We start from the raw sequence: 23,693 nt of genomic DNA, 5'->3' as shown, positions 1-23,693 counted from the left end.
CTCTTAGCAACCCCATGGACTGCAGCCCACCAGGCTCCTCCGTCCATGGGATTTTCCAGGCAAGAGTGCTGGAGTGGGGTGCCATTGCCTTCTCCGGATTCTGTCCTTAAATATTTTTAAATAAAATACATCAAAGAGATTATATAAAAAGCATATATGTGTGGCTTAAAATATTAAAGAATATTAAAATGCATACCAGTGTAACCACCTCTCAGGTTAAGTAACAGAATTTACCAACCTCTGACTTGTTTCAGCAAATATGTATGTATTGGTAAACAATACATTGTGTTGCTCTGCCAGCATTTTACTTTTATATAAATGGGATCATGTTTTAGGGTTTTTTTTTTTTATGTACTACCTTTTTTTAAGTTGTTGTTTAACATTATACTTTTGAGATTAAGCTGTGTTGACACATGGACCTGCAGTTCATTTTCACTGTCAGAAAGTATTCCATTATGGGAAGATACACCGATTTATTTATCTGTTCACTTTTTGATGGACATCTGAGTTGTTTCTCATTTTTATGATCTTACACTCTGCTGGTCTTATTAAATGAACAGGAGAATTTCCCCTTTTCTCTCCTCTGAAGAGTCCGAGGAGCACTGGAATGATCTGTTCCTTGAGTGTTTGGTAGAACTCCTTAGCAAAACCAAGTACTTCTCGTGTTTCATTCACTTTATTTTTAAAGGTTATAGGATCATTCACACTTTCTATTTCTTCCCAAGTCAGTTTTGGCAAATTCTGTTTTGCTAGGAATTTGTTCACTGCATTTGAATTTTCCCTTGTTTGGGCATAAAATTGATCACAGTGTTCTTATTCTCTTTCTTAATCTTTGCAAAATCTATAATAGTATCTCCCTTTCATTCTTAATATTGTTCATGTTAATGATTAATCTCTCTTTATAGTTCTGTCAATTTTACCTTTTGAAGCGAGTTTATTTGGTATATACAGGTCTAGAATTCTTTTCCTTCTAGTGAACTGAATCTTTTTTCAAAAGGTGGTGACCGTCTTTATGTTTAGTAATCCTTTTTGCCTACAGTTCACTTTGATATTAATACAGCTACCCAGATTTCTTTTGGTTACTATTTGCCTAGTATATCTTATGTCTCCTTCCTTATACGTTCTACATTTTTGTTTCCTTAAGTCTATCTCTTGTAAAAATATTTGTTTGGATTTAAAAAATCATATCTAACACCCTTCATTTTTTTTAATTGGCATAAACATATTCCACTTATATTACCTGTGATTACTGGTGGATTTTGATTAATTTATTCAATGAGATTTTGTGTTTTATATTTGTCCCATCTTTTCTAAAATTTCCTGTCCCCCCTCCTTTTTTTTGCCTGGTTTAAACAGCCTTTTTTTCTCCTTCTGTTTGCTCCTCAGCATATAGAATTTCTGTCCTCTTATAAAAGATGGTTACCATGCATATTTAACTTCACAGTGTCTGGTGGTATGGAGCCCTTCCGCCTTTACTTAGCTTGCCATCCATGCCAGAGAAGTTGGATTCCCATCCTCTGTAGACTCTCTTATGTTACACATGTCTAGAGATCCTAGTAGGGTTAATATTCCTTCATGGCCCATTTTTCCCCTGACACTTGAAGAAGACATTAATGGGGTTTTAGGAGAGCCCATAATAGAGTATCTGCCATTCAGTAATGGCTTATGGAAACATCTCATTTTTACCTTCCCCTCATCAATTCCCCTTCTCTTGGTAATGGTACCTGGATTCTTCTTTGGGATCCAAACTTCACTTACCCTATCCATGTGGGTGAGGTGAGATTTACCTATTATTCACTGCCTTGGCTCCAGGTCTGGGTATAGCGGTAGAGATATGACCCAAACCAGCCAATGCAACATAAGCTTAAAATTTTCTGTTGGAACAGGAGGAAAGGCGCACATTTTGCATGAAGAGTGGGTACTAAGGTGGGAAGATGTAAGTTGGAGCTTCTGGCGGCACCCCAGGGAAACTTTAACTGAAAATGAAGCAGCCTAGGATGAAACTAGTTGCAAGCTGGAGAAAGGCAAATTTATGATGACATTTAAGTGACCGAGTCCAGGTTGAAGCTGGACCTTGATCTCTTCAGTTCTAAGCCAATCCCCAACCACCACCAATCCCAGACTCTCAGAACTGGGTTTCTGCTACTGGCATTTAAGTGTCCTAATAGCATTCCTAAAGAAATGTCCTTTGAAGCCCCATCTTTTCTCACGAAGGCACTATAATATGTTCAGCCACCAGGGGTCAGGACTCAGTTTCAGTGAGAAGCCTTCCTCTGGCCTGCTCAGAACCTCCTTTCCTCATCTGTGAAATATGCTAATAGTAGCAAGCCCACAGGACTATTGTAAGGACTACAGACAATGAATGTCATTGCCCTTTCCCATTACCCTCTACCTCTTATAGTACAAATTATCACACAGAACCACCATACCCATATGAGAATCCGCTATTTCTTATAAATACTTGCCCCTTTATACATGTCATCCCCGTTGTTTGAAATTCCTTTATCTTCCTTGCTGTGCACTTTGGAGTCATTCAAGGTTCTGCTCAGGCATAGCCTCCCCTGGGGAGTTGTCTCTGAGGTCTCCCAAGGTTACTGATTCCCTCCTGCCTCCTAGAGCCCCTTTGCTGAGACACTAACCTTCTTGGGCTAACGATCGGTTTACCTGTCTCTCTCCCAGACTACAGACAGGTGTAGGATCTGTCATCGTCTACCCCACTGTCCAAGTTTATAGCAGGGGTTCAATCGTGTGTGTGAACTGATGAATGAAAGGCCCAGTCAGTCTCAGTTTAGACATTGTTGCTCCTGTCTTCTGACTTTCCGACTTCACAGATGGGCAGCCAGGACTTCTCCCGGCTGCGGGGCAGCCTGTAGCCTGTGTGGTGTCTCGTGCTGGTCTTGTTTCTACCTTCCCACCGCTACTAGCCCAGAAGAGCACCCTGAGCCGGGACCTCAGGACCGAGAGGCAGCATTTCAGCCAATCCCTGCTGAACACCAGCCCTGTGTTGGGCTGACTGGGACAAAATGTGACATTTGGAAGCTGGAGTCCTGCATTCTGGTTGAGGCTGCCTCACTCCCCTGCTGTTGGGTCTCAGACAATTCCACCTTCTGCTGAAACTCATCTTCTCATCTGTGAAATAGGCATGATCCCAGGGCAAGGGCTGTGGAAGCCAGGAGAAGGGATGGGGAAGGGAAAGGCTGTGAAATTCTAGAAAATTCTTCTCCTCTCCCTCTTCTTCTCTGTCCTGTGATGGGTACAGCCGTGAGCTGCTTTGCCGTGAGGGTCAGCAAGGACTGGTGATTGAGGGGCTCTGTGCTGAAGGCTGGGCTGGCCCCTGAACCCAGACCCTTGCTCATCCCACACCCGAGCTCCTGGGAGAGCTGGTGAAACAGGCTGGCAGTTTCACCCACCTCCCGGGAGCCGGCTCCCTGGGAAGTCCTATCTCATTCTTGAGAAGAGGGAAGTGGAGGAGCTTATAAAGGGGAAGTGCCCCTCTAGTACCCTGGGAGCCAGCTGCAAACCATGTGTCTGACTCCTTGCCTTACGCTTTTATGAAAATCAGAGGTGACCCTCTTCTCCAAGGAGACCCAATTTCTGGTTATCCTAAAATAAGCTTTGAAGCAGAAATTCCCAGATGCCAAGTTACCAGAGCCCACTCGCATGAGTGTTATCTTCATTCAACTGTTTATTATCACAAACCAGTATTACCCAATATTTGGCTGAAATGACCAAACTTCCGGCCTTCGCTCATGAAAGAACTGATTTTTTTTTTTTTTCAGTGCATCTCATAATTTTCTGGAAGTAAACACAGAGTCTGCTTTGAAGGGTGGAGGGCCAGGACTGGGTAGTGGGCGCTCAAGACTAAGTCCACAGGTGGAGCTTTCTCTCTGTCCTTCAAGCATCAGAAGCAAGCTGGGCAAAGGCTTCCTGCAGGAGCATTGCAAAAACAGTGTTCATTTTCCTTACAGAGAAGACACCCATAGAACTCCCTGGGACTAAGTTGAGATAATAAGTAACAGTCACAAACTATTATCCCTTTTTAGCTTTTTTTCCTGTGATAAGAGAAAGGATGGTGACGGTCAGGGTACTTTAGGCTCCTGAAAGTGGTCTTGATTGGAGACCTCCCAGAGCATACACCCCTAAATGCTGGTGGGCCACAGCCTGGGACCAGACTGGGAGCTCAAGGGAAGGGCGGGTAGTGACTCTAGCGACCCCGGCAGCCTGGTGCACAGCCAGCATCCGTGAGTTGTACTGGGGAGTGACTAGTAAGTGGTTGACAAGCGAGCCTTTACTGGGTGCTCAAGTGCCAGGTCCTAAGCGGGGTGCTTGGCACCCTTTTTCTGGTTAGTGGCACTCCAAGGTCAGTGCAGGGGCTGCCGGCGAGTAAGTGATGCCTCCAGATTACTCAGGAGCAAAGCTCAAATGCGAACCAACAGCTGTCGCCTCCCAGCCCTGCTCCCTTCCCACCCCCTTTCTGAGGGCCAGGCCAAGTCAATAACGATGGAGAGCTAATGTGAGAGAGGAGGAGATGGTCAGGGCGAGGCCACTGGTCTCGAGGTGCTGAAGGATGTGAGTGGGTGTGTGTGTGTGAACACACGTATGTGTGCACGCAAGAACGTGTATGCCAGTGCCTGAGTGTGCATGGGAGTGTACGCATCGGAGTGTGAGTAAGTGTGCATGGGCAGGACGGTCTGGGACAGCAGCCATTTCTGGCCCTGGGGACCCGGGGAGGTGTCGTGGAGCAGGTGTCTTTGGAATCGGGTCTGGGGCAATGAGTGGAAATTGGACAGGTGTGTTGGAAAGGTGGGTCATTTCTCGAGGCCCAGGGAGGCAGCACGAGCCATGGGGCGTACTCTGAGAACTTGCGATGGTCTAGGTCAGCTGGAGAAAGGGGAGGGGAGTGGAAAGGGATTCAGTGGCCAGAACAGCTTGGCCTTGCTGGCACCTGGGCACCGCTGAAGGCTTTCTGCCCGGGGAGCGTTTTGAACTGACCGAGGGACGGTCTCAGCTGTCACGTGGCCTGGCTGGTCTGCAGGAGTTGCTGAGTGCATGGGTTGGTGTGACTGTACCTGCCCGTGGGTGTAGGAGCCCCGGGGGTGGGGCAGGGGGTGCGCTCCTCTGGTAGGGAGCGTGTGCCCCCACTGGGGCAGCCGTGGCTCCGGGGCTGGCTCTGCTGGTTTCCGTGGGCTCCTCTCTGAGGCCCTCAGCCAACAGTCACACTGAGCCTGGGGTGCCTCGGGGGCCCCACGACCCGCATCTTTACAGAGGAGGGGACCAGCTCTTTGTAGGGTTGGGCAATCGACCTAACCAAGGTCACACAGCCAGTGGGTGGAGGAACGGGCTCTGTGCCACAGCGGCGGGGTCCGAAACCTGGGCTCTGGGCCCTGACAGCAGCCAGTGACAGCGAGGCCCGGCTCTGGGCATTCTGTCAGTAGCGGCTCAGCTTAATTCACACATCAGCCTCTGTTGGATGGAGGAGGAAACAAAGGCACAGAGAGCTTAGGAAACTCATCTGAGGTCACACAGCTGGTAAGGAGCACTGGGCATGTTACAGCACATTGGGTTTGCTGCTGCAAGGACATGTAAAGGCAAGCCCTACTTCCACTCAATCCTTCCTCTGCCTCCGTGTGGCCCACTCGTAGCTGGGGAATGAGGTGGCAGGATAATAAAGTGATGGGGGTGATCACAGGTCAGCCTTAGCACTGAACTCTCATAGTATGCATGTGGTACGTCTGATACTGGGGTCCTCTTATCTCCAGCAGTGGAGGGAATTCTCAAAACCCTCAGTCACTAACAAGCAAGTAAGTGGAGGCGGCTTGAGAGAGCGCAGCTTGGCCACCCGCAAAGCTGGGGCTCCCTGCCCAGTCCCCTCCCCGTCCAATGTGCCATGCTCAGACCCCCCCAGTCCTGGGGAGCTTGTGTTCACCCTGCCCGGGTGCTCCAACCCTCCAGTGACCTCCATGTGAGACCGCCCAGCTTGCTCAATCCTCATCCTGAAACTGGCGTTTTTTTTTAAACTGAAGTAACCCCCCTCCCCGCCCTCCCCCCTACTCACGCCAGTGGATGCCGTGGACAAAGAACCCACAGTACCCGAGGCAACTCTCAAAGTCATTTCCTATCTTTTATTCCATTCCCAGCGCCGCCGGGAGGCAGGCGAAGGGTCACGCCCATTTCACAGATGTGAAACTGAGGCTCAGGGAGGCTGCCATTTGCTCCAGGCCAGGCGGGCACTCCATCCCAGGCTGGGCTCCTGGCACCATCATGTCAGTCCTTTAGATCTGAGACTTATCTGCTCCTGTCAGCTACAAATCGGCATTTGCCACGAACCTCCTACAAGGATTAAACCATGCGCAGCCGCAGCTGCTGACTTGCAACAGCTGACTTGCAACAGCCCCTGAAGGAGTTCAGGGTGGAGGGCGGCGCTGAGGCACTGTGCCCTGGAAAAACTGGTGGAACAGGGCTTCGACAGATAGTTTCAGGAGCCGATTCTATGAGCCTGATTCTTGCACCTCCTCATGTCTAGAAAGCCCTGAAATCCTTCATGGTGACGAGTGCTCTTCGTGACTAGCAGAAACCTTCTGCAAAAAAAATATGTGCTCGACTGATGTATACCCCCTTCACCAAAATCACATACACACTGACCGTCCCCTCTGCCTCCTTGGAGTAGCTTCTCAGAGCTGTCTGAAACGCTGTTCCGCCCGCTACAGTCCTGATTTTGCCCGAATGAAACATAACTCTCAGCTCACGCGCTGTGCATTCTCTGGTCTCTGACGGGCTCAAGCCCTGGATGTGGCCTCCCGATGGCTCCCCCTCAGCCCCTTCTGCTCCCCTCTTCCCTCACCCCGTCCAGCCTAAGTGGCAGAGCCCTCTCCTCCTTGCTGAGGATGCCCTCTGTCCTCCTCAGCCCCCTCACAGCAGCTCCAGGGCCCTCCCCACTGCATGGTCAGAAGTGGCCGACAGTGACCCCTTCCCCAACACTGCACAGCCAGGCTAGAAAACAATTAAGCGAAGTGTAACAAGACTGAAAATATCCCTCCTCTTTGACCAGTAATTCCTGTTCCAGAAATTCAGTTTCTAGGGAAATAATCTGAAAGAAACAAAATGTTCTTTGCATGGAGATGTTCATCACAGGGTTGCTTATAATAGCAAAAATAATGCCTAGACAAGGGCAAAATGCAAACACAGGGGAATGTTTCAGCCTGTCTCAGTCTCCCGGGGAACCCCTCCCCCACCAGGACGGCCGTGGGTGACTCTGTTCTCAGGGCCTGTGGGTCTGTTCTCTCTGCGAACCCCTGCAACTCCCATTTGACACTGGAAGAAAGGGAGGCATGCAGAGGCAGCCTGCCTGAGGTCAACCAGCTCCTAGGCAGTCAGACGCTACCAGGCTCAGCCACGCAGTGGGGGTTACCGGTCACCACGACTAGGGAGCCCGTTGTTGACTGCAGGCCCATATGCCGGCTGGGCGCCGTGTCTCTGGCAGGGCAGGAGGGGACACTGTTTGGAGATGCACTGGGCTTGCCTTGGGTTCTCGCCTGGGCCGGCCCTCCCGCCATTCGGGCCACGATCCAGAAGGGAAACAGAGCCACGTGAGAGGCTCCAAGGGCATCCGGCCTTCGGGAGCCTTGTTAAGAGCAGCTCCCCCGCCCAGAGAGGAGGCTGGGCGTCAGTTCCCTGCTAGAGTGGGCCCTGCCCCCAGCCCCTCCTTTGGGGTCAGAATGCTCATTGGAGGTGAGGTATGTGGGGTCCCCTGCAGACATGGCAGAGAGGAGGCTTCATGGAGCTCTGTACCCCAGTTCCTCTGCCCCCAAGGGGGTGCAGAAGGCCCCTAAAATCCACCTACCTACAGTGAGTCTCAGCGTGTGGTTGGGCCTTGGGGCCTTCCTGCCGGGTGGTGTGGGGGCCTGTGGTGGAGGCCAAGGCCGGTGGGAGGAGGTGTCTGGTCCTCAGCAATGCCAGGGGGCCTGCAGCAGGCATGGCATGGGTGCCACAGATGAAGACGGACACTGTGGGGGCCAGACAGCCCCCGAGAGCTTAGCTTACCCTGCAGGGAAGGAGCGGGCAGGGAAGGGACTCTTGCGTTGGTGGGGTTCTACTTCCAAAGTCGCCATGGTTACAACTGGAAGTGACTGAGACCCCCTGACCTGGTTTCCCCACCGTCTGTTAAGTGGTGGCCTGTGGGCACACACAGCGGAATGAAACCAAGAGCTTACACCCCAGCACTGCGCTCCAAGCTTCTGTCCTAGGCCAGACATTAATGCCCTTGGTCTTTCTTCCAGCCCTGGAAAGGAGAGAGGGGCTAGGGTGATCAGTCCTGCTTTTCAGACGGGGGCAAATTTTAGAAAAGGGAATAACTTTTCTATTCAAGCACGTTGGTTGGCTTCCCAGACCCTGTGAATCCCAGTCCCTCTCTCCTCTCCTCCCTGACTTCAAGCCTCTGTTGCCTAGCATGGCACCTCCAACCTCCGCCCTTCAGCTTAGAAAATTCCTGCCTGTCCTTCAGGAGTCCGCTGAGCCACCACCCCTTCCAGGAGGCTTTGCCCAATTGCTGGGCCCCCCAGGGCCCTCTTGGCCCCCATCCGCCAGGTCCCAGCACTTACCCCACATCTTGTCCCTAACAGCTCATCTGAGAGCTCCATTAGTTGCACCCCCTCTAACCACCTCCCCACCGTACAGGGCAGGGGCTCTAGAGGGCAAGTGAATGAGTGAATCAGTAAGACTCAGCAGCCCCTGAGACAGAGACCTGTCTTGGAGAATTCCATGCATGGATCCTCTTGTCGCCGTGACGGTAGGACCACATCTGCTCACAGAGACAGAAAAGGAGTACAGAGCGTGACTTCAGGGCTTGTGGAAGATGGCCCCATGACTGGGGTTTCTCTCTGACTTCTGATTTTCATGTTCCATTTCAATAATGATGAACTTTATAAATATTCTGTGTTTCCCAAGTCAATGTGGAAAGGGGAAGTTCCTTGAAACCTCTGGGTGCTGGGAAATGTCCCGCTGCCCACGCAGAGCGCCCGTCTCCAGAGGATGATGGCATGTGCTCAGTCCCGGAATGAGGAAGGCCTGGGTCTCACCCGCCTGCCCACGAGTCCCAGCGCCTGCGGTCCTCACTGCAAGCTGCAGCCTTCCACACAAGCAGATGTAGACAAGCAGAGCCACCTGCCAGTTTGGGGAGCTAGGACAACCCCTGCCCCCATCTCTCTGCACAAAAACGGGCAGGAAAGGAATGGCCCTCACATCCCAGGGGAGCCTCGGGGACTCTGGACACCCTAAAATGCCCAGCGGGTCTCAGGCACACCCTGCCCCAGTCCCCCGACACTGCCACAACACAGCTGCTATGGGTTTAAGGGATACACCGTTGCCTGGGACCCACTGCCGTCTCGTCAGGAGCAGGGACAGCTGCTAGGAGCTGCGGCCTCTTTCACGGATGAGCACGCCGAGGCCCGGAGAGGGGTGCGGTGGGAAAGCCGGGCCCTGCATCTGCCAGGCTGAGGCCCTCCCAGCAGTCCCGTCTGCACCCCGTCTGCACCCCTACCTGCGCACGCGCCCTGCCCGCAGAGCGCAGGCTGCGACAAAGGCACGTTTTACTGAATTTGCCTCTTCATCCTCAGAGCAATTCATTAGTATGAAAAACAGGTTCCTCCCCGCCCTTGCCAGAAGATTCTTGACATAAACACTATTGGGAGTTTGGCATAATTTCTCTCTCTCTTGTTAAGCATTTATATATAATTAGTGTTGGAATGGTCCCCTGAGATGGATCCAAGCCCCCCATTTTCAGAGAAGGGACATGAGGCTCAGGATCAGGGTCCAAATTGAGTGATTCAGTGGCACAGCTGAGATACAAGTCCACGGAGCCTGACCTGGACTTTCCAGCTGGTCGTTTACAGGGTGGCCGTGGGAGGGAAAGGAGGAAAGGCAGGAGGGAGGGAAGGGGGAGAGGAGGAAGGGAGAAAGAAAGGAAAAGAAAGAAAGAAAGAAAAACTACCATTTACAATCATCTACCCTGTGCCGGGCACTTTGCATCAACTGGTGCTAAACCTCATCAGACTCTTCACAGGGGGGTATTTTTATCCCAATTTTTCAGATGAGCAAGTTGAGGCTCAGAGATGGCAAGCCACCTGCCCAAAGTCACAAATCCAGTAAATCCAGCGCCCTTTCCTCTCACCCACCTCAGGCCTTGGTGGGTTTCCCTGGTGGCTCAGCTGGTGCAGAATCTGCCTGCAATGCAGGAGATCCCACTTTGATTCCTGGGTCAGGAAGATCCCCCGGAGAAGGGATAGGCTACCTACTCCAGTATTCTTGGGCTTCCATTGTGGCTCAGATGGGAAAGAATCCACCTGCAATGTGGGAGACCTGGCTCAATCCCTGGGTTGGGAAGATCCCCTAGAGGAGGACATGGCAACCCACTCCAGTGTTCTTGCCTGGAGAATCCCCATGGACAGAGGAGCCTGGCGGGCTGCAGTCCATGGGGTTGCAGAGAGTCGGACATGACTGAGGTACTAAATAGCACAGTACACAGGGGTTGGCAGACACTAGCCTGAAATGATTGAAAAAAGTGAATAGAAGAGTTACATTTTGTGACTAGTGAAAATGATATGAAATTTCTATTTTGGTGCCCATAAATAAAGTTTTATTGGAAGGCAGCCAGCACCATTCATTTATGTATTGTCAGGGACTGCTTTCCTGCTATGCCAGCAGGGCTGAGTACTGGTTACCACACAACACAGGCACCATAAGCTAACTTACTTATCCTGTCTGGCCCTTTGCAGAAGAGGCTTGCTGAGCCCTGCCCTCCACCCTGCCTTCTCCCAGGGGTCTGGAAGGCGTGCAGGACCTCTCTGTGACTCTGTTCTCTGCATGAGGGTATCAGGGCTGAAATCCAGACCTCCTTCTGCTCGCCAAGGTGTGTACTTTGGGGCTGGGTGCCCTGAAGAAAAGGCCTTCTCCTAATTTGCTCACCTAGGGTGTTCACCCTTTTCTTGTTGGCGCAAAGCTGTTAGGGCGGGCCCAAAGGCACGGATCCCCCTCCCTCTGCACTGCAGCCCCTGGGAAGGAAGCCCATAGCAGTCCTGTCAGACCTGCGACAGAAGGACCCAGAAGGGAGGGTCAGAAAAGGGCAGGGGCCCGGCTCCGTGCCAAGCCAGCGGGAGAGAGGGAGGGTGGCCGGGCACCGCTGGGGCCTGCAGCCTGCTTCAAAGGCACCATCCCCAGAGGGCGGGAAAGGAGCGGTTCTCTACCTTTCAAGTGACTCCTGGGGGGCCACGGTTTATTCTCCTTGACTTGTGAGGCTGTAAAAGGCTGCCCACATCCTTTCCCTCTGCTCTCCTTCCCCTGACTCCAGGGCTGGGAGGGGGTCTCACTCCCCAAACTCCCTGAAGAGACAGAAGATGAAAAGGATTAATGCCTTGGTGCGGCCCATGTGCTCCGCTGTGTAGCAGGACAGACCCCCCCCCCCCCAACCCCTGCCGGCCTGAGCAGGGCCTTCCCAGCTCACCCAGGCGGGAGAGGCGAGGCCACCGCGCGGTCCAGGAGCCAGCCTCACACCCAGACCCCCACCCCAGGGCCGCGAACGACCAGGAGCCGCCAGGACGCCCGAGAGCTTGGTGAGAGAGCGATGGGGCCCTGGACACGGACGGAGTCGGGGACGGGAGGGAAAGACAACACAGAGCAGAATGGGAAAAGACAGAAAATGCAGAAAGCAGCTCCACAGCACACGCCAAGTGAAGCAGCCGGGCACGGAAGACCATGGCTCTTCTGAAACGCCCAGAACAGGCACGCCCATAGAGACAGAAAGTACATTCGTGGTCGGGTGGGAAACGCAGGGATTGGGAGGTTGATGGCTAAAGGCTCCAGAGTTTCTTTGGGGTCATGAAAAGGTGCTGAAATTGACTGTGGCGATGGTGGCATAGCTCTGTGAATAGACTCAAAGCCAGTGAAGTGTGCTTGAAATGAGTGAATCCTACAGTATGTGAAGTATATCTCAACAAAAGTGCAACATAAAAGAAAGCTATAAAATGACAGAAAAGAGACAAAATGAGGAGAAAGGAAAAGAGAGATGGATGGCAAAGAAGGAAAACTCGTGTCTGTTAAAGCACCTGCCGCGTGCCAGGAACTGTGCTAAATGCCGGTATCCTTGATTCCACTTTACTCTCCCAATTCTGCAGACAGGTCTGATAACAGTCATAGTTTTACAGGTAAGGAAACTGCAGCCTAGACTGTCCATGACTTGTCTCACATCACCCAACCCCTAACTAGGATGGGACCAGGGCTCCAATCAGATTCCCTAAGTTCCACCCCGAGGCAGGAAGACACCCCAATAGCCTTGCGGTGTGACCGTCAGGCGCAGAGGGCGAGGGTGATAAGGCAGCTCACAGCAGGGTTCCAGGGCGGGGAGCAGGGAGGCCCCTTGGGACGGTGGGGTGGGTGTTGGGAGGGGACGGGGAGCAGGATACCAGCTGCTCTGGCACCTGTGCCAAGCGTGTTCGGAAAGGCCCCTGAAGAAATACTGGAATCAGCGTGCCAGAAGGTTAGTCTATTTCAGAACCCAAATGATATGAGTGGACAAGTTCGGGTAAATTATGCAATGCTTCCTTTCTGAGCAAAGCTCCTTCTTAAGAAGAAGCGTGTATACATCAGTCATGCAAACTTTTTACTGCTAAGGGGATCCCAGCCTCCTCTGCCAGGCCAGACTGGACTTGGAGCAGAAGATAAGGTCAGCTCCACCCTCCCCTGGCTCCCAACCTCAGGTCAAACTGGGACACGGCGGTGTGGAGACGCAATGGACCACATCCAGGTTGTCCGAAGTCTGGATTCCTGCCCCAATTCCGCGATCCTTTCACCATCCCTGGGGGGCGTGTGATGTGTGGGGTGACTCCGTGATGCAGAGCAGGCTGTGGATGCCCCAGTCAGACCTGTTGCTGACACTGCTAGTTGGTGGGAAGCCCTTTAGTGACGTCAGAGTTAGAAAAGGGAACCAGGAATTTCCGAGCTCCCACTAGGTTCCAGGAACTTCCCTCTGAGACTGGGTTCCCTGATCCCTTAAGCAAGGGTGGTGTTAGTCACTTCTCTGAGCTTCTGCAGACCTAGGACAAGACATTTACGCATTCCCTCATTCCCTTATTCACTCAACAAACACTCCTGGGCGAACTATGCCAGGCCCGGTGCCAGGAGTTAGGCAGGAACCAACAGAGACGTGGGCCTGCCCTTAGGGCCTCACAGTCTAGGGGAGCAGACATGGAGCAGACGGCGTGTGCCAGGAGGGGTGAGAAGCTATCCTGGGCTGGGCCTGAGCTGAGGGGCGCAGAGGAGGAGGCAGGGGGCAGGGGACGCCACAGGGCGGGGCCTCAAGGGCCAGTGGGAGGAGGGAGGGCGGCTGGGAGGCAGAGGCCTGCGAGGGGAGGGGGCCGGCCGCAGGGGCACCTGTGGCTCCCTGCCTCCCGGCACACCTCTCCTCCTTCCTGAGTTCTGACTCCTGCTTCTGGGCCTCCGGGAGGAGGGCAGTGGGCACAGGGACCCTGCAAGGAGGTGAAGGACCCTGTCCCTAGAGAGATGCAGAAAATCATGCTCAGAAAGCTCACCCCCATGCCTTGAGAGACAGCACAGGGCGGCTGAGTGTATGGGGAAGGACTCAAGAGCCCTGGGCAGGGATTCAGAGCAGCAGGGTCTCCTTCCAGCCCCTTCCCTAATGTGCTCTGAGCCTCAGGGTGCTTGCATCCCTGGGCCTCAGTTTCCTGTCTGCTGTCTATGGGACTAGGACCGAGTGTGGGCTGAACTTGAGTCCCTTCAGCGTTTCATCATGGAAAGAGCCTGGCTTCGGGGTCAGATGGATTTGGACTAGAATCCTAGCTCTGCCCGGATGAGGCAGTGTGGCCAATGTCAGCTACATCGCTCCTGGAAGCCTGCCCCTGGCCGAGGGCCCACATTCAGAGAACCACTGCCCTGGAATAACATCCCTCTGAGACAAGGGCCTCTGCCTGGTTCAATGCGACACCCCCAAACAGTGCGGGCGTGTAGCGAATTCTCGGGGAGCGTGTGTGAATGAACTCACAGAGGGGTTTGTTCTGGTGGAGGCAGAAGGGACTGGAGGGTGGCTGTGGGCCTGGGGATGGGGTCAGGAGGTGGTCAGGGGTAAACCATGAAGGGCCTCTAATCCTCATGCTAAGTCAGGGAGCCGTACATGGGCCCCCAGAGATCTACATCCTCATGGTGGAACCTGAGAATGTTATGTGGTTATGCAGAGAATCACTCTGCATCTGTGATTAAGTTAAGGACATTAGGATGGGGAAGTTATCCTGGGTTATCCCAGTGGGCCCCAAATGTAATCACAAGTTCTCTTATTAAAGGAAGAAGGCAGACGGAGAAGAGGGGAAGGAGATGTGGCTGCGGAGGCAAGAGGTCAGAGTGATGTGAAGGAGCTCACGCCAAGGAGCTCGGCGGCCCCCAGGAGCCAGAAAAGGCAAGGAGATGGATTCTCCCATGAAGCCTCCGGGAGAACCCCACCCTACCCACACCTCAATCCCAGTCTCCTGGTCTCCCGAAAAAGCAGAGAGGAAATCTGTGTTGCTTCCAGTCACCAAGTTCACAGTCATTTGCTGCAGCGGCCCTCCCTTGGGAGCTACCCCAGCCTATTTCCAGCAGAAGCAGTGGCGTTTACTCAGCAGGGTCAGTGGAGCAGAGGGGGTGAGGCTGGGGGCCTGGGATCAAAGATGGGGAGAGGTGATGAGGGGCGAGGTGAAGGCGGCCACCTGGGTCAGGCAAGGGCAGAGCACCCTGCTGGGGAGGAGGCTGCAGGTCGGCCACTGTCTCCTGGAGTCTCCCCTTGGCTGACTGTGCCACGCCCCTGCCCCCCTCCCGACCGCCACCACCACCAACCAAGGGCACCCGGACCTTTGGCGGCGATAAGGGTTCTCTGCCAGGTCAATGCTGGGTTTTGCGCCCAGGTGGGGAGCAGAAAGGACACACAATCGGTCATCAGGGAAGCTGGGAGCCAACCTTACGAAGGGTCACACAAGTCCCCGATCACCCGGGCAGCCTCCACTGGAAACGCAACCCCTGGCTTCCTGAACACCCACTCCCACAACCACATACGAGGCCCTCCAGCCGGTTCACCACCTCCTCCGCCGGTCCCCTCTGCCCCGCGGCTGCTGCGTGTGACCCAGGCAGGCCCGCCCTCTCAGTTGGCCTTGGCGGCCAGGGTGGCGGTGACGGTCGGAAGAGGAGGTGGACACTCACTGCCCGCCGCGTGCCGGGCACCCAGAGGACACTCAGTAACAGGGCTGCTATTTCTCCTCCTACTCAGATCTTGGCTCTGGCTGCATCACTAGCTTGAGTTCCTTGAACAAGTCACTTCTCCAAGCCTCGTTCCCCCCATCTGTAACGTGGAAGCTAAACACCTACTTCGCAGGGCGGTACAGAGAATGAGCTGCGGCCCCGAGTCTAACGGGGCCCCGGCACCACCACCTGGAAGGTCGTTCCCATCTGCATGCAGGGCTCAGCTCGGAGGGCTGCTCCCAGGCTATCTGGGCCGTCACTGCCTCCTCTGGGCGTCCTGCACAATGGACTTCAAGGCTTAGCACACGCAGCGCTGGACCATGGCATCCGTTCCTCAACCAGACCGTGACCAGTCACAGGTGGCAAGCGTGGAAGCAGCGTGGGGGACCGGCTTTATCTCCCTTTGCAACCCAGCAGCTGGGAGGGGTGGGGATACGATGCTGTCACGGAAAGATCAATATATAGAAATAACGGCCAAGGTAAAACTGGCACCTAACGGGTGTTGGATGAGGGCTGGTCACTGCCGGTGGGTGCTTACTGGATGTCTCCCTGAGGATCTGGGGGTAAAGGCAGCCTATTAATCCAGGTCTCACTGGTTAGCACAAGAGCAAGTGGAATGACCTCCAGGCTGAACTGTGTCAGCGGCTTTTGCCTGCGTGTACACTCCGTCCTTTGCTCTGTGAACTAAATGAGCTTTGTACTTGACGCTGCTCTTCCTGAATGAAGCAGTGTGGAAAGACAGGGTCATCTGATCCTGTCTCAGACCTCGTGATCTGCACTTTGGAGACATGTCTTTGGGCAGCTTGGAGGATGGATTGGAGAGGGAGAATCTAGAGGTGGGAGGCCTGGAGGAGGCTGGATGCAGAAGCAATGAAGTTCATTCTGGAAGAATAGCAGGGGACAGGGGGAGGGCCTGAGACCCACACTCCACACCCAGCTGCTGCAAGGGCCAGAGGGACAGAAGGCCAAGGGGTCCGGGTGGGCAGTTTTATCCCCAGCAATACCAGCTCCCAGAGGGTGTAGGTGTGCAATGGTCATCCAAGTCCAGTGCTCAGAGCTCGAGAGCGGACAAGCATCCTGCCAGGGGGCTCACCGAGCTTGTTCGCATCCCTTGGCCCCCGCGCGCTTCGGGTGATTCTGGGAGGTGAGCAGGGCAGGCTGCTTGAGGACAAACCCCAGTCTCCACGAGAGGAGGACACTGAGGCCCAAGAGGGGCAGAGACGTGCTCAAGCCACAGAGCCGAGACGGGCTGTCAGAACAGACGCCGAGGCGCCTCTGCTACATCCCTGCCGCCCAGCACAGTTCCTGGCATGTGATGGGAAGTAGACACATGTTTGCAAATGAATGGATGGGTGGATGGGTGGATGGATGGATCACTCACACAGACCAGCATTCTGGGGGGCAAAGGCATGGTCTGTGGGAAGAGAAAGGAGGGTGACTTCCTGAGCATTTGTATGTGTCGGGTGTTCTCCCAGCATCCTTCACTCGCCTCAGCAGCTAGATGGAGCTCGCTAAGACCTGTGAACCTTCTCTCCAAGTGTGAGCTTCCTCGAGCCACTCAAGTCTTTGGGGAGGTTTCCCTTAATACCTCTCAGGGGCTTTGTCACAAGTGAGTTTATCTCAACCTCATTCTGACCTTGTTTTCCAGCCCAGGTACCTTTCAAGGGTGGAGTCGTGGGGCTTCCTCTCTCTTGCATGCCCTGTGTCCCAGACATCCAATGGTCTCCAAGCCCACTTTTTACTAGCCTCCTAGATTTTGCTCTATTCTCTTCCCTCTTATGGAGCAGTCCCTCATCCCCCTTCACCAATGTCCCCATCTCATTCTTCTGGTCCACATCTGAGGGGACAACCAGAGTCCTTTCTCCAAAGCACAGAGGTGATTGGGTTACCCCCATCCTAACTTCTAATCCTTCTATCTTCCCCTAAAACCTACAGTTACAATGCCCAAGCCTGGCTTTCAAGGCTGTGCCTTCCCGAAGCAGCCAAGCCTCTTTCTCCTCCCACTTGAGCACCCCACCAAGTGAGATCTGGTGCATCACAGGTGCTCAAGACTGGGCTGAATGGGGCCTCTGATTCAAGCCCCCGGCGGCAGCACTAGCGCATGGCCATTTGAGGGCTGTCGGCGGATTTAAGTGAACACCTGTGGCCACTAACTAACTGGGCAGAGTTGAGCCTCACACTTAGGACCCCCGATTGTAAGGACGAGGTAGCTAGAAGAGAGGGTCCGCCCGTTCTGAGTCAGGGGCGCTCTATGCAGATGCCAGCTCTGTGTGGGGCCCTGGCGAAGCTCTCTGAGATCTGACTGGCTCCTTTTGAAAACAGAGGTCAAAAGTTCTACCTGAGGGGGCGTTCAGGAGGATGGAGCAACACAAGGTTTGCAGAGTGCTCATGAAGGCTTCCCAGCACGCAGCATCCAAAGCAGCCCCCGGTGAATGGCTGTCAACCCAGGGGGAGACCCTCCCCTCCACCACGGTGCGTCCCGCATGCAAACTGCCAGGGAGTTACCTGTCTGTGGCTCCCTGGGGGGCTGCGACCTCAGTCCCACTCCACACCTGGAGCCTCAGCGGCCTCTCTTCCGGCCAGCTGGGTCCCTGGCTTGCATGCCTCACCAGCTGAGAGCTGTTAGACCCCAGAGAAGTTCTGCGCGCCTCGTGGCTGGCAGGGCCGCAGCGGAAGAGCTCCTGGTAAGCCGTGCGGAAGTCTCTGTTGAGCGCGGCGTACAGCACGGGGTTCAGGGCCGAGTTGGCATAGCCGAGCCACAGGACCACGTCTTCCACGGTCTTGTCGACAGCACTGTCCCCTTGCAGCCCCCGGTAAACAAACACGGTGAAGTAGGGGAACCAGCAGACGATGAAGGCCCCCATGACGGCAGCCAGTGTCACCGTGGCTTTGTGCTCCCTGAGCGTGGCCGCCCTCCACGGGCCGACGTTGTGAATCCTCCTGGCCTGTTCCCGGGCGATCCTGAAGATGCGGTAGTACGTGATGCACATGATGAGCAGCGGCAGGTAGAAGGTGACCAGCCCGTCCACCAGACCATACACCAAGTTGACCTGGACTTTGCACTTGGGGGTGGTGTGACTGTCACTCTTGTTCTCAGGCCTGCTGTTCCATTCCAGGTGGATGGACAGGAAGGACAGGGTGATGGAGATGACCCAGATTAAGACCAGGGAGATGGCGACCCGGACCGGGGTGACCAGCACGGGGTAGCGCAGGGGGTCCGTGACGGCGCAGTACCTGTCAAGGCTGATCATGAAAAGGTTGAGGATGGAGGCCGTGCAGAGCATGACATCCAGGCTGGTATAGATGTCGCAGAAGACCTTGCCGAAGCTCCACTGGCAGGACAGCTGGTGGAAGGCAGAGAAGGGCAGCACCAGGAGGCCGAGCAGCAGGTCAGTAATGGCCAGGGACACAATGAAGCAGTTGGTCAGGCTGCGGAGCCGGCGGTTCAAGCCCACTGCCAGGCAGACGACCACATTGCCAGCGATGGTGATGAGGATGAGGAGGGTGAGGACTACGGTGACAGTGACCTTGAACGCGGCAGGGTCCAGGCAAGAGGAAGAGGCCGTGCCATTGGACGCCATCCTGGGTCCCTACAGCTCCTGCCCCTGTGGCCCCCTGCCCCCACCCCAGGCCCACGGTTGCTCCTCTTCCAGCTCCCCAGCAGGTCAATTATGTCCACCGCTGGGTTCCAGTCTGCCCAGCAGAGCCGAGAGAAGTATCCAAATGTGGGGAGGCTCCAGGGACCAAGCTAGTGCTGTTTTTTGTAGAAATAAATAAAATGATCTCCAAGAAGGTGGGGGGCATGAGTGGGAAGGAAGATGAGGGACATCTAGTTCTCCAAGCGAGGTTCCTGTTTCAAACCACAGTCCTCAAATCGCCTCTGACAGAGCCGACTTCCTCCCAGGACTGAACACATCTCCACTCTCCAGCTTTTGCGTGGAGACTGAGGCACTGGGGCGTGAGTCTGGAGGTGGCTTTGGTTTTATTGGGGAGGTTTCATGTGGAGCTATGGCTGCAGCCTTCTCCATGGTAGACGGCTGCCCCCATCCAGGTGATGGGGGTCCGGCACGGCTGCTTCGCCGTCTAGGGTCCCCTGGAAAGTGTGAGCTAGAAACACAAAGATGGAGTTTTGAGCATGTTGAAACCAGACCGACAGTATGTATAACCCAATTCAAAATGAACAGTTCTAGACCTTGACCTCACTCCAAGACATCCGGAGGCCAGGCCGGCATCTCTCCTTAGAAGGGACCAGGGCAATCAGGATACAGAGTGAGAGGAGGAAGGGACACGGCACGCGAGGGGCTGACCACCAAGTCATCACAGGGGACACAGTAGGACAGGCTCACGTTCATACTGTTTACATTAGAGATTCTAGACTCAGACTCTACGCTCTGAGAAAACGGGCGCTGCATCTGCTCGGTCACTGCTGGTTCCCAGGGCCTGGCTCCACCAGAAGGCATTACGCCTAGATGGATAAATGATAAAATGAATGAAAAAAATAGCCAGTGTTAATACACTGACTCTGCCTAGTGCTGAGAGCAGCATTCTACACTCTTGCTTTATGAAACATCACCACGCTCTGAACAAGAAGCCAACCAGCTTTTTCTGGAGAGGGCCAGCCAGTGGGCTTTGTGTCTGCTTCGTGTCCTGCGAGCTCTCTGCCGTGACTGACTTAACTGTTCCGTGTGAGGGCACCTCCACAGACAATGCGCAGATGAGTGATCCTGGGCGTTACTGTAGACACTGAAATGTGAATGTCACATCGTTTTCATGTGTGGCAAAATCTTCTTCTCTTGAATTTTTCTCAAACTCTTTAAAGCAAAATGTAAAATTTTGCAAATGCAAAATTTTTGCAAAATGCAAAAAATGTAAAATTGCTATTCTTAGTTCACGTGAGGCACAAAACCAAAGAGAGGACCAGATCTAGCCTGCCGTCCCAGTCTGCCAACTGCAGCCCCACCCGTGCTCTGGACATCTCTCTAAAGCTCACTTTCCAGGTCAGCGGGTGCAGACCTCACTCAGTCTTTCAAATGGCTGCATAACAGTCTGTGGGGTGGCTGGCCGTGGTTTGTCTGTGATCACTCTATCACAGATATTCTGGTGGTTTCTAGTTTCTTCCTTCCTCCCTCCATTCCTCCTTCCTTTCCACCTCTGGTCCCACATCAAACATCACTTCAGTGGAATGAATACCTGGGCACGCCATGCTTCTTTCGGTTAAATATCAGGTTAAATTCCTTCTTATTGGTGATAGTCTATGATTCTGATCCATGCAAAACAAGCTAAGGCCCTGCTTGATTCCTGTGCCCTTTCTCTCAAGCGGATCCTGGTTTTCCAGAGAACGGCCAGCAGCAGCAGTCTCCTGGGATCTGGGAGTGTGCAGAGAATCAAGCTGAGAGCGGAACTCCTCTCAGGAAGGAGCTCAACGCCATCTGACACAAACGAAGCCTCAGTCTCTTGGCCTGGAGTGGTTTTGCAATCTGAATAAGAGAGGCATCATTTAATCGCAACGGCTATGTCGGTGCAGGGATCACAGCTCCTGGTCACCTTCTGCCATTCCAGCTGGCTCAGCCACCTAGCCTAGTAGTCTGGGCCTCTAAGTATTATTTTTAGAAGATCTTTTCATTACATAAATAGCCCAAACAGTACGGCTGTTACTGCCACACTTAATTAACTTTGGAGGGGGTAGGAGCAAGACTGTTTGGTTTGGGTTTTTTTTTTTTTTTTGAGAACCCCTATTTCTGATCAAAATTTCCTCTGAGTTTCCTTAATAGCCAGGATTAGGTATTTTGAACTGATGTTTTAGTTAACGTTTGAAGACTTTCAAATCTGCATAAACCGGCCTCTTATATAATTAAAAATTAATTCTTCTTTCCCTCCCTCCCTCCTCCCTTCTGTCACCTCCCTCTCTCTGCTCTTTCCAGCAAATATTTCTTTCAGAACCTACAACGTGCCCAATGTTTTTTGAGGGGCTGGGGCCATGGCCACAACCACCACAAAGAAAGCGCTGATTCCTTTCTTCATGGAGCTCCTGGAGCTTCAAAGAACAACCACTTCGGTTGTGTTTCTGTTTTATAGCCTAAGTCCCAGAAGTTTCTAGGGACCTTCCTGAAGGCAGGAGCTTTCGTGTGGAGCTTTGGGGGTAGAATGATGGCCCTAGAGCGTGATGGCCCTTGGGGTCATGACCCCAAGATCACTGTCTTTGTGATCACCATCGTTGTTACCATCACAGCTAACATAAAAAACACTTTCTTGAACCTTCCTTTCAAACTTTAAAAGCGATGACATTGCTTATTGCAGTAAACCAAGGGCTCTGAGGTATACAGGAAGGGCCAACTGTTTGGATCATTGCATACCCAAGCCCTCACACTGGGAAGGTGACCTTTGCTGACCGTTTGGTGTTATGGGGACCATCCATTCTTTCTCTGAGGCTCTGCCTGTACCAGACACATGTAGGACACTGTTCTGATACTTCCTTTCCTCATTTCTTTCAAAATCTCTACTATATAGTGGACACCCTTCTAGATCACTTAGATCTAATGCATTCTATTGAGAAGCTAGACTGTGGCAACAACCACCACGATCACAAGAAGAGCCATGAGCAAGGAGGTCTGCGGCAGCAGGTTTGCAAGTGGCAACTGATGAGAGATGATCTGAGTGCCTATCAGCAGGGGAATGGTTCAACCCAAGATGGAGCCTCTGCACTACAGCAGGGTCCTGGGCAAGGCGATTTCATGCATATTAAGCGGAAGATCTCAGCCACACAATGACTGCCCACGAGAGGAATCTGTTGCTATTTAACAGTTGAGGAGAACGAGGCTCAGACGGGCCCGGTGGCGTCACACCCTTAGTGAGTGTCCAGAGAGCCTGGATTCAAACTCAGCTTACGTCCCTCCAGCTGCCTTCAGGCCCACGTCAACTTGTCCTTCTAAGTGGGTCTCAGCAGATAGTCCTGTTGTCTCCCTCACTCTGCCATTCTGGCACCCCGACTTTCACCCAAATGCACCCAGTCTCTCGCTCCAGACTCTGCCTTTGCTGTCTTCTTCACTCCAAGTCCCGTTCTTCCTTGTCTTCAGTCAACGACGCCCTTTCAAGGCCTAGCTCAAACACTGGTCCCCAAACCCTCCCCCACCATCTGAGAGCATGGTGTTGTTTTGAAATCTTCTGAAAGCCAACATGGTGTAAAGTAAAGAAGACGTTATTTTAGGACCCATCTTGCTAACGGACGCACAAAATAAATCTAGATAAAGCACAGATGCTCAGACACACTTCGCAGCTTGATGATGAGATGCCGAATGTGGTTCCCAGGGAAGGAGCTTGGGGGTGGGGGGCGGGGGGGGGGTGTGCATGCAGGCTGCCTCTATAATTGCTCACCGCCAAACAAACCTGAACGTTATTTTTGCTTTTCACCTTTTTGTTTTTTCATAAAAGCAAAAATCCTCCTTGGATTTCTTTCGGTATGAAACAGGTAGGTCTTTCGTGAAAGAGAAGTGAGGTAAAGCAAACTTTCAAAAAGCGGGGGGTCCCTGTACCTCTGTCTCCCTGAAGCCTGCAGGCAGGGGTACCCTCCCCTGTGCTGGGTTATAGCGGCTCAGACAGTAAAGAGTCTGCCTGCAATGCAGGAGACCCAGTTCGATCCCTGGGTCAGGAAGATCTCTTGGAGAAGGGAATGGCACCCCACTCCAGGATTCTTGCCTGAAGAATTCCACAGACAGAGCCTGGAGGGCTATAGTCCATGGGGTTGCAAAGAGTCGGATTCAACTGAGCAACTGACACTTCTACTTTCACTCCATACTGTTGGCACCTGGCTTTGTTAATATGGCTCAGTGTCTGTCTGCAAGCAGGGCCTGGATCTAGACCACCTGTCCCCAGCTTCCATGCACCCATCCATCTGTCCTCCCAGCCAGCCAGCCAGCCAGCCAGCCAGCCAGCCAGCATTTCTTGTTGTCTAAAGGAGAGGCCCAGGGTACACAGAGTGAGTGTGTGTGTGAAAATGATATGGAATTTTCATTAAAACCGGCTTCAGCCACTTCCTGTCCCAGTCTTGCAGGCTGACCACAGATATTGCAGTTGTATGTGTCACACTGCTTCCTCTTATGTCATCTCAGTTTTCACCTTAAGAGTCTCTGAAAAAAACACTTTCTGAAGAATTTGCTTATGGGGTGCTGTGCCCCTTACTGTCCCCTGGGGAGATTTCTGATCTTCATCTACAGTCATCACCTGGCAAATGCAGCCATAACAAAAAGTGGTGCCCTGCTCAGAGTCTGATTCATCACATCAAGCACCTCTGGGAGGCCAAGGTGGCCAATTAGCCTTCAAGAGCAGCCACAGCTGAGTGTGTTAAAAGCACTCAGTGAGCTCAGAGATGTGTATTAAACCCACTGTGCTGGGCTCTGCACGGGGAAGTCTGCTTTGATCACCTCCGA

At 53.2% G+C, this 23,693-nt stretch overlaps 1 protein-coding gene across 7 annotated transcripts in view; it reads right to left on the bottom strand.

Moving 5' to 3' along the window:
* Window positions 1–23,693, bottom strand: part of HRH2 (histamine receptor H2) — a 47,906-nt gene that overhangs the window by 4,938 nt on the left and 19,275 nt on the right. For 2 of the 7 annotated variants that reach the window (XM_043920527.1, XM_043920525.1), the window contains exon 2: window positions 17,776–19,377. In XM_043920527.1, the coding sequence (XP_043776462.1) occupies window positions 17,776–18,851 (1,076 nt within the window). In that variant the 5' untranslated portion in view covers window positions 18,852–19,377. Of the gene's footprint in view, window positions 1–3,667; window positions 3,928–8,778; window positions 8,798–10,424; window positions 11,079–11,237; window positions 11,373–17,775; window positions 19,378–20,460; window positions 20,748–23,693 lie in introns of those variants that run through there. The other 5 variants (XR_006344071.1, XR_006344070.1, XR_006344068.1 and 2 more) reach the window with 5 other exon arrangements.

Source organism: Cervus elaphus, chromosome 12, assembly GCF_910594005.1.
Source record: "Cervus elaphus chromosome 12, mCerEla1.1, whole genome shotgun sequence".
NCBI lineage: Eukaryota > Metazoa > Chordata > Mammalia > Artiodactyla > Cervidae > Cervus > Cervus elaphus.
This window is presented reverse-complemented; position numbering and strand designations above follow the sequence as displayed.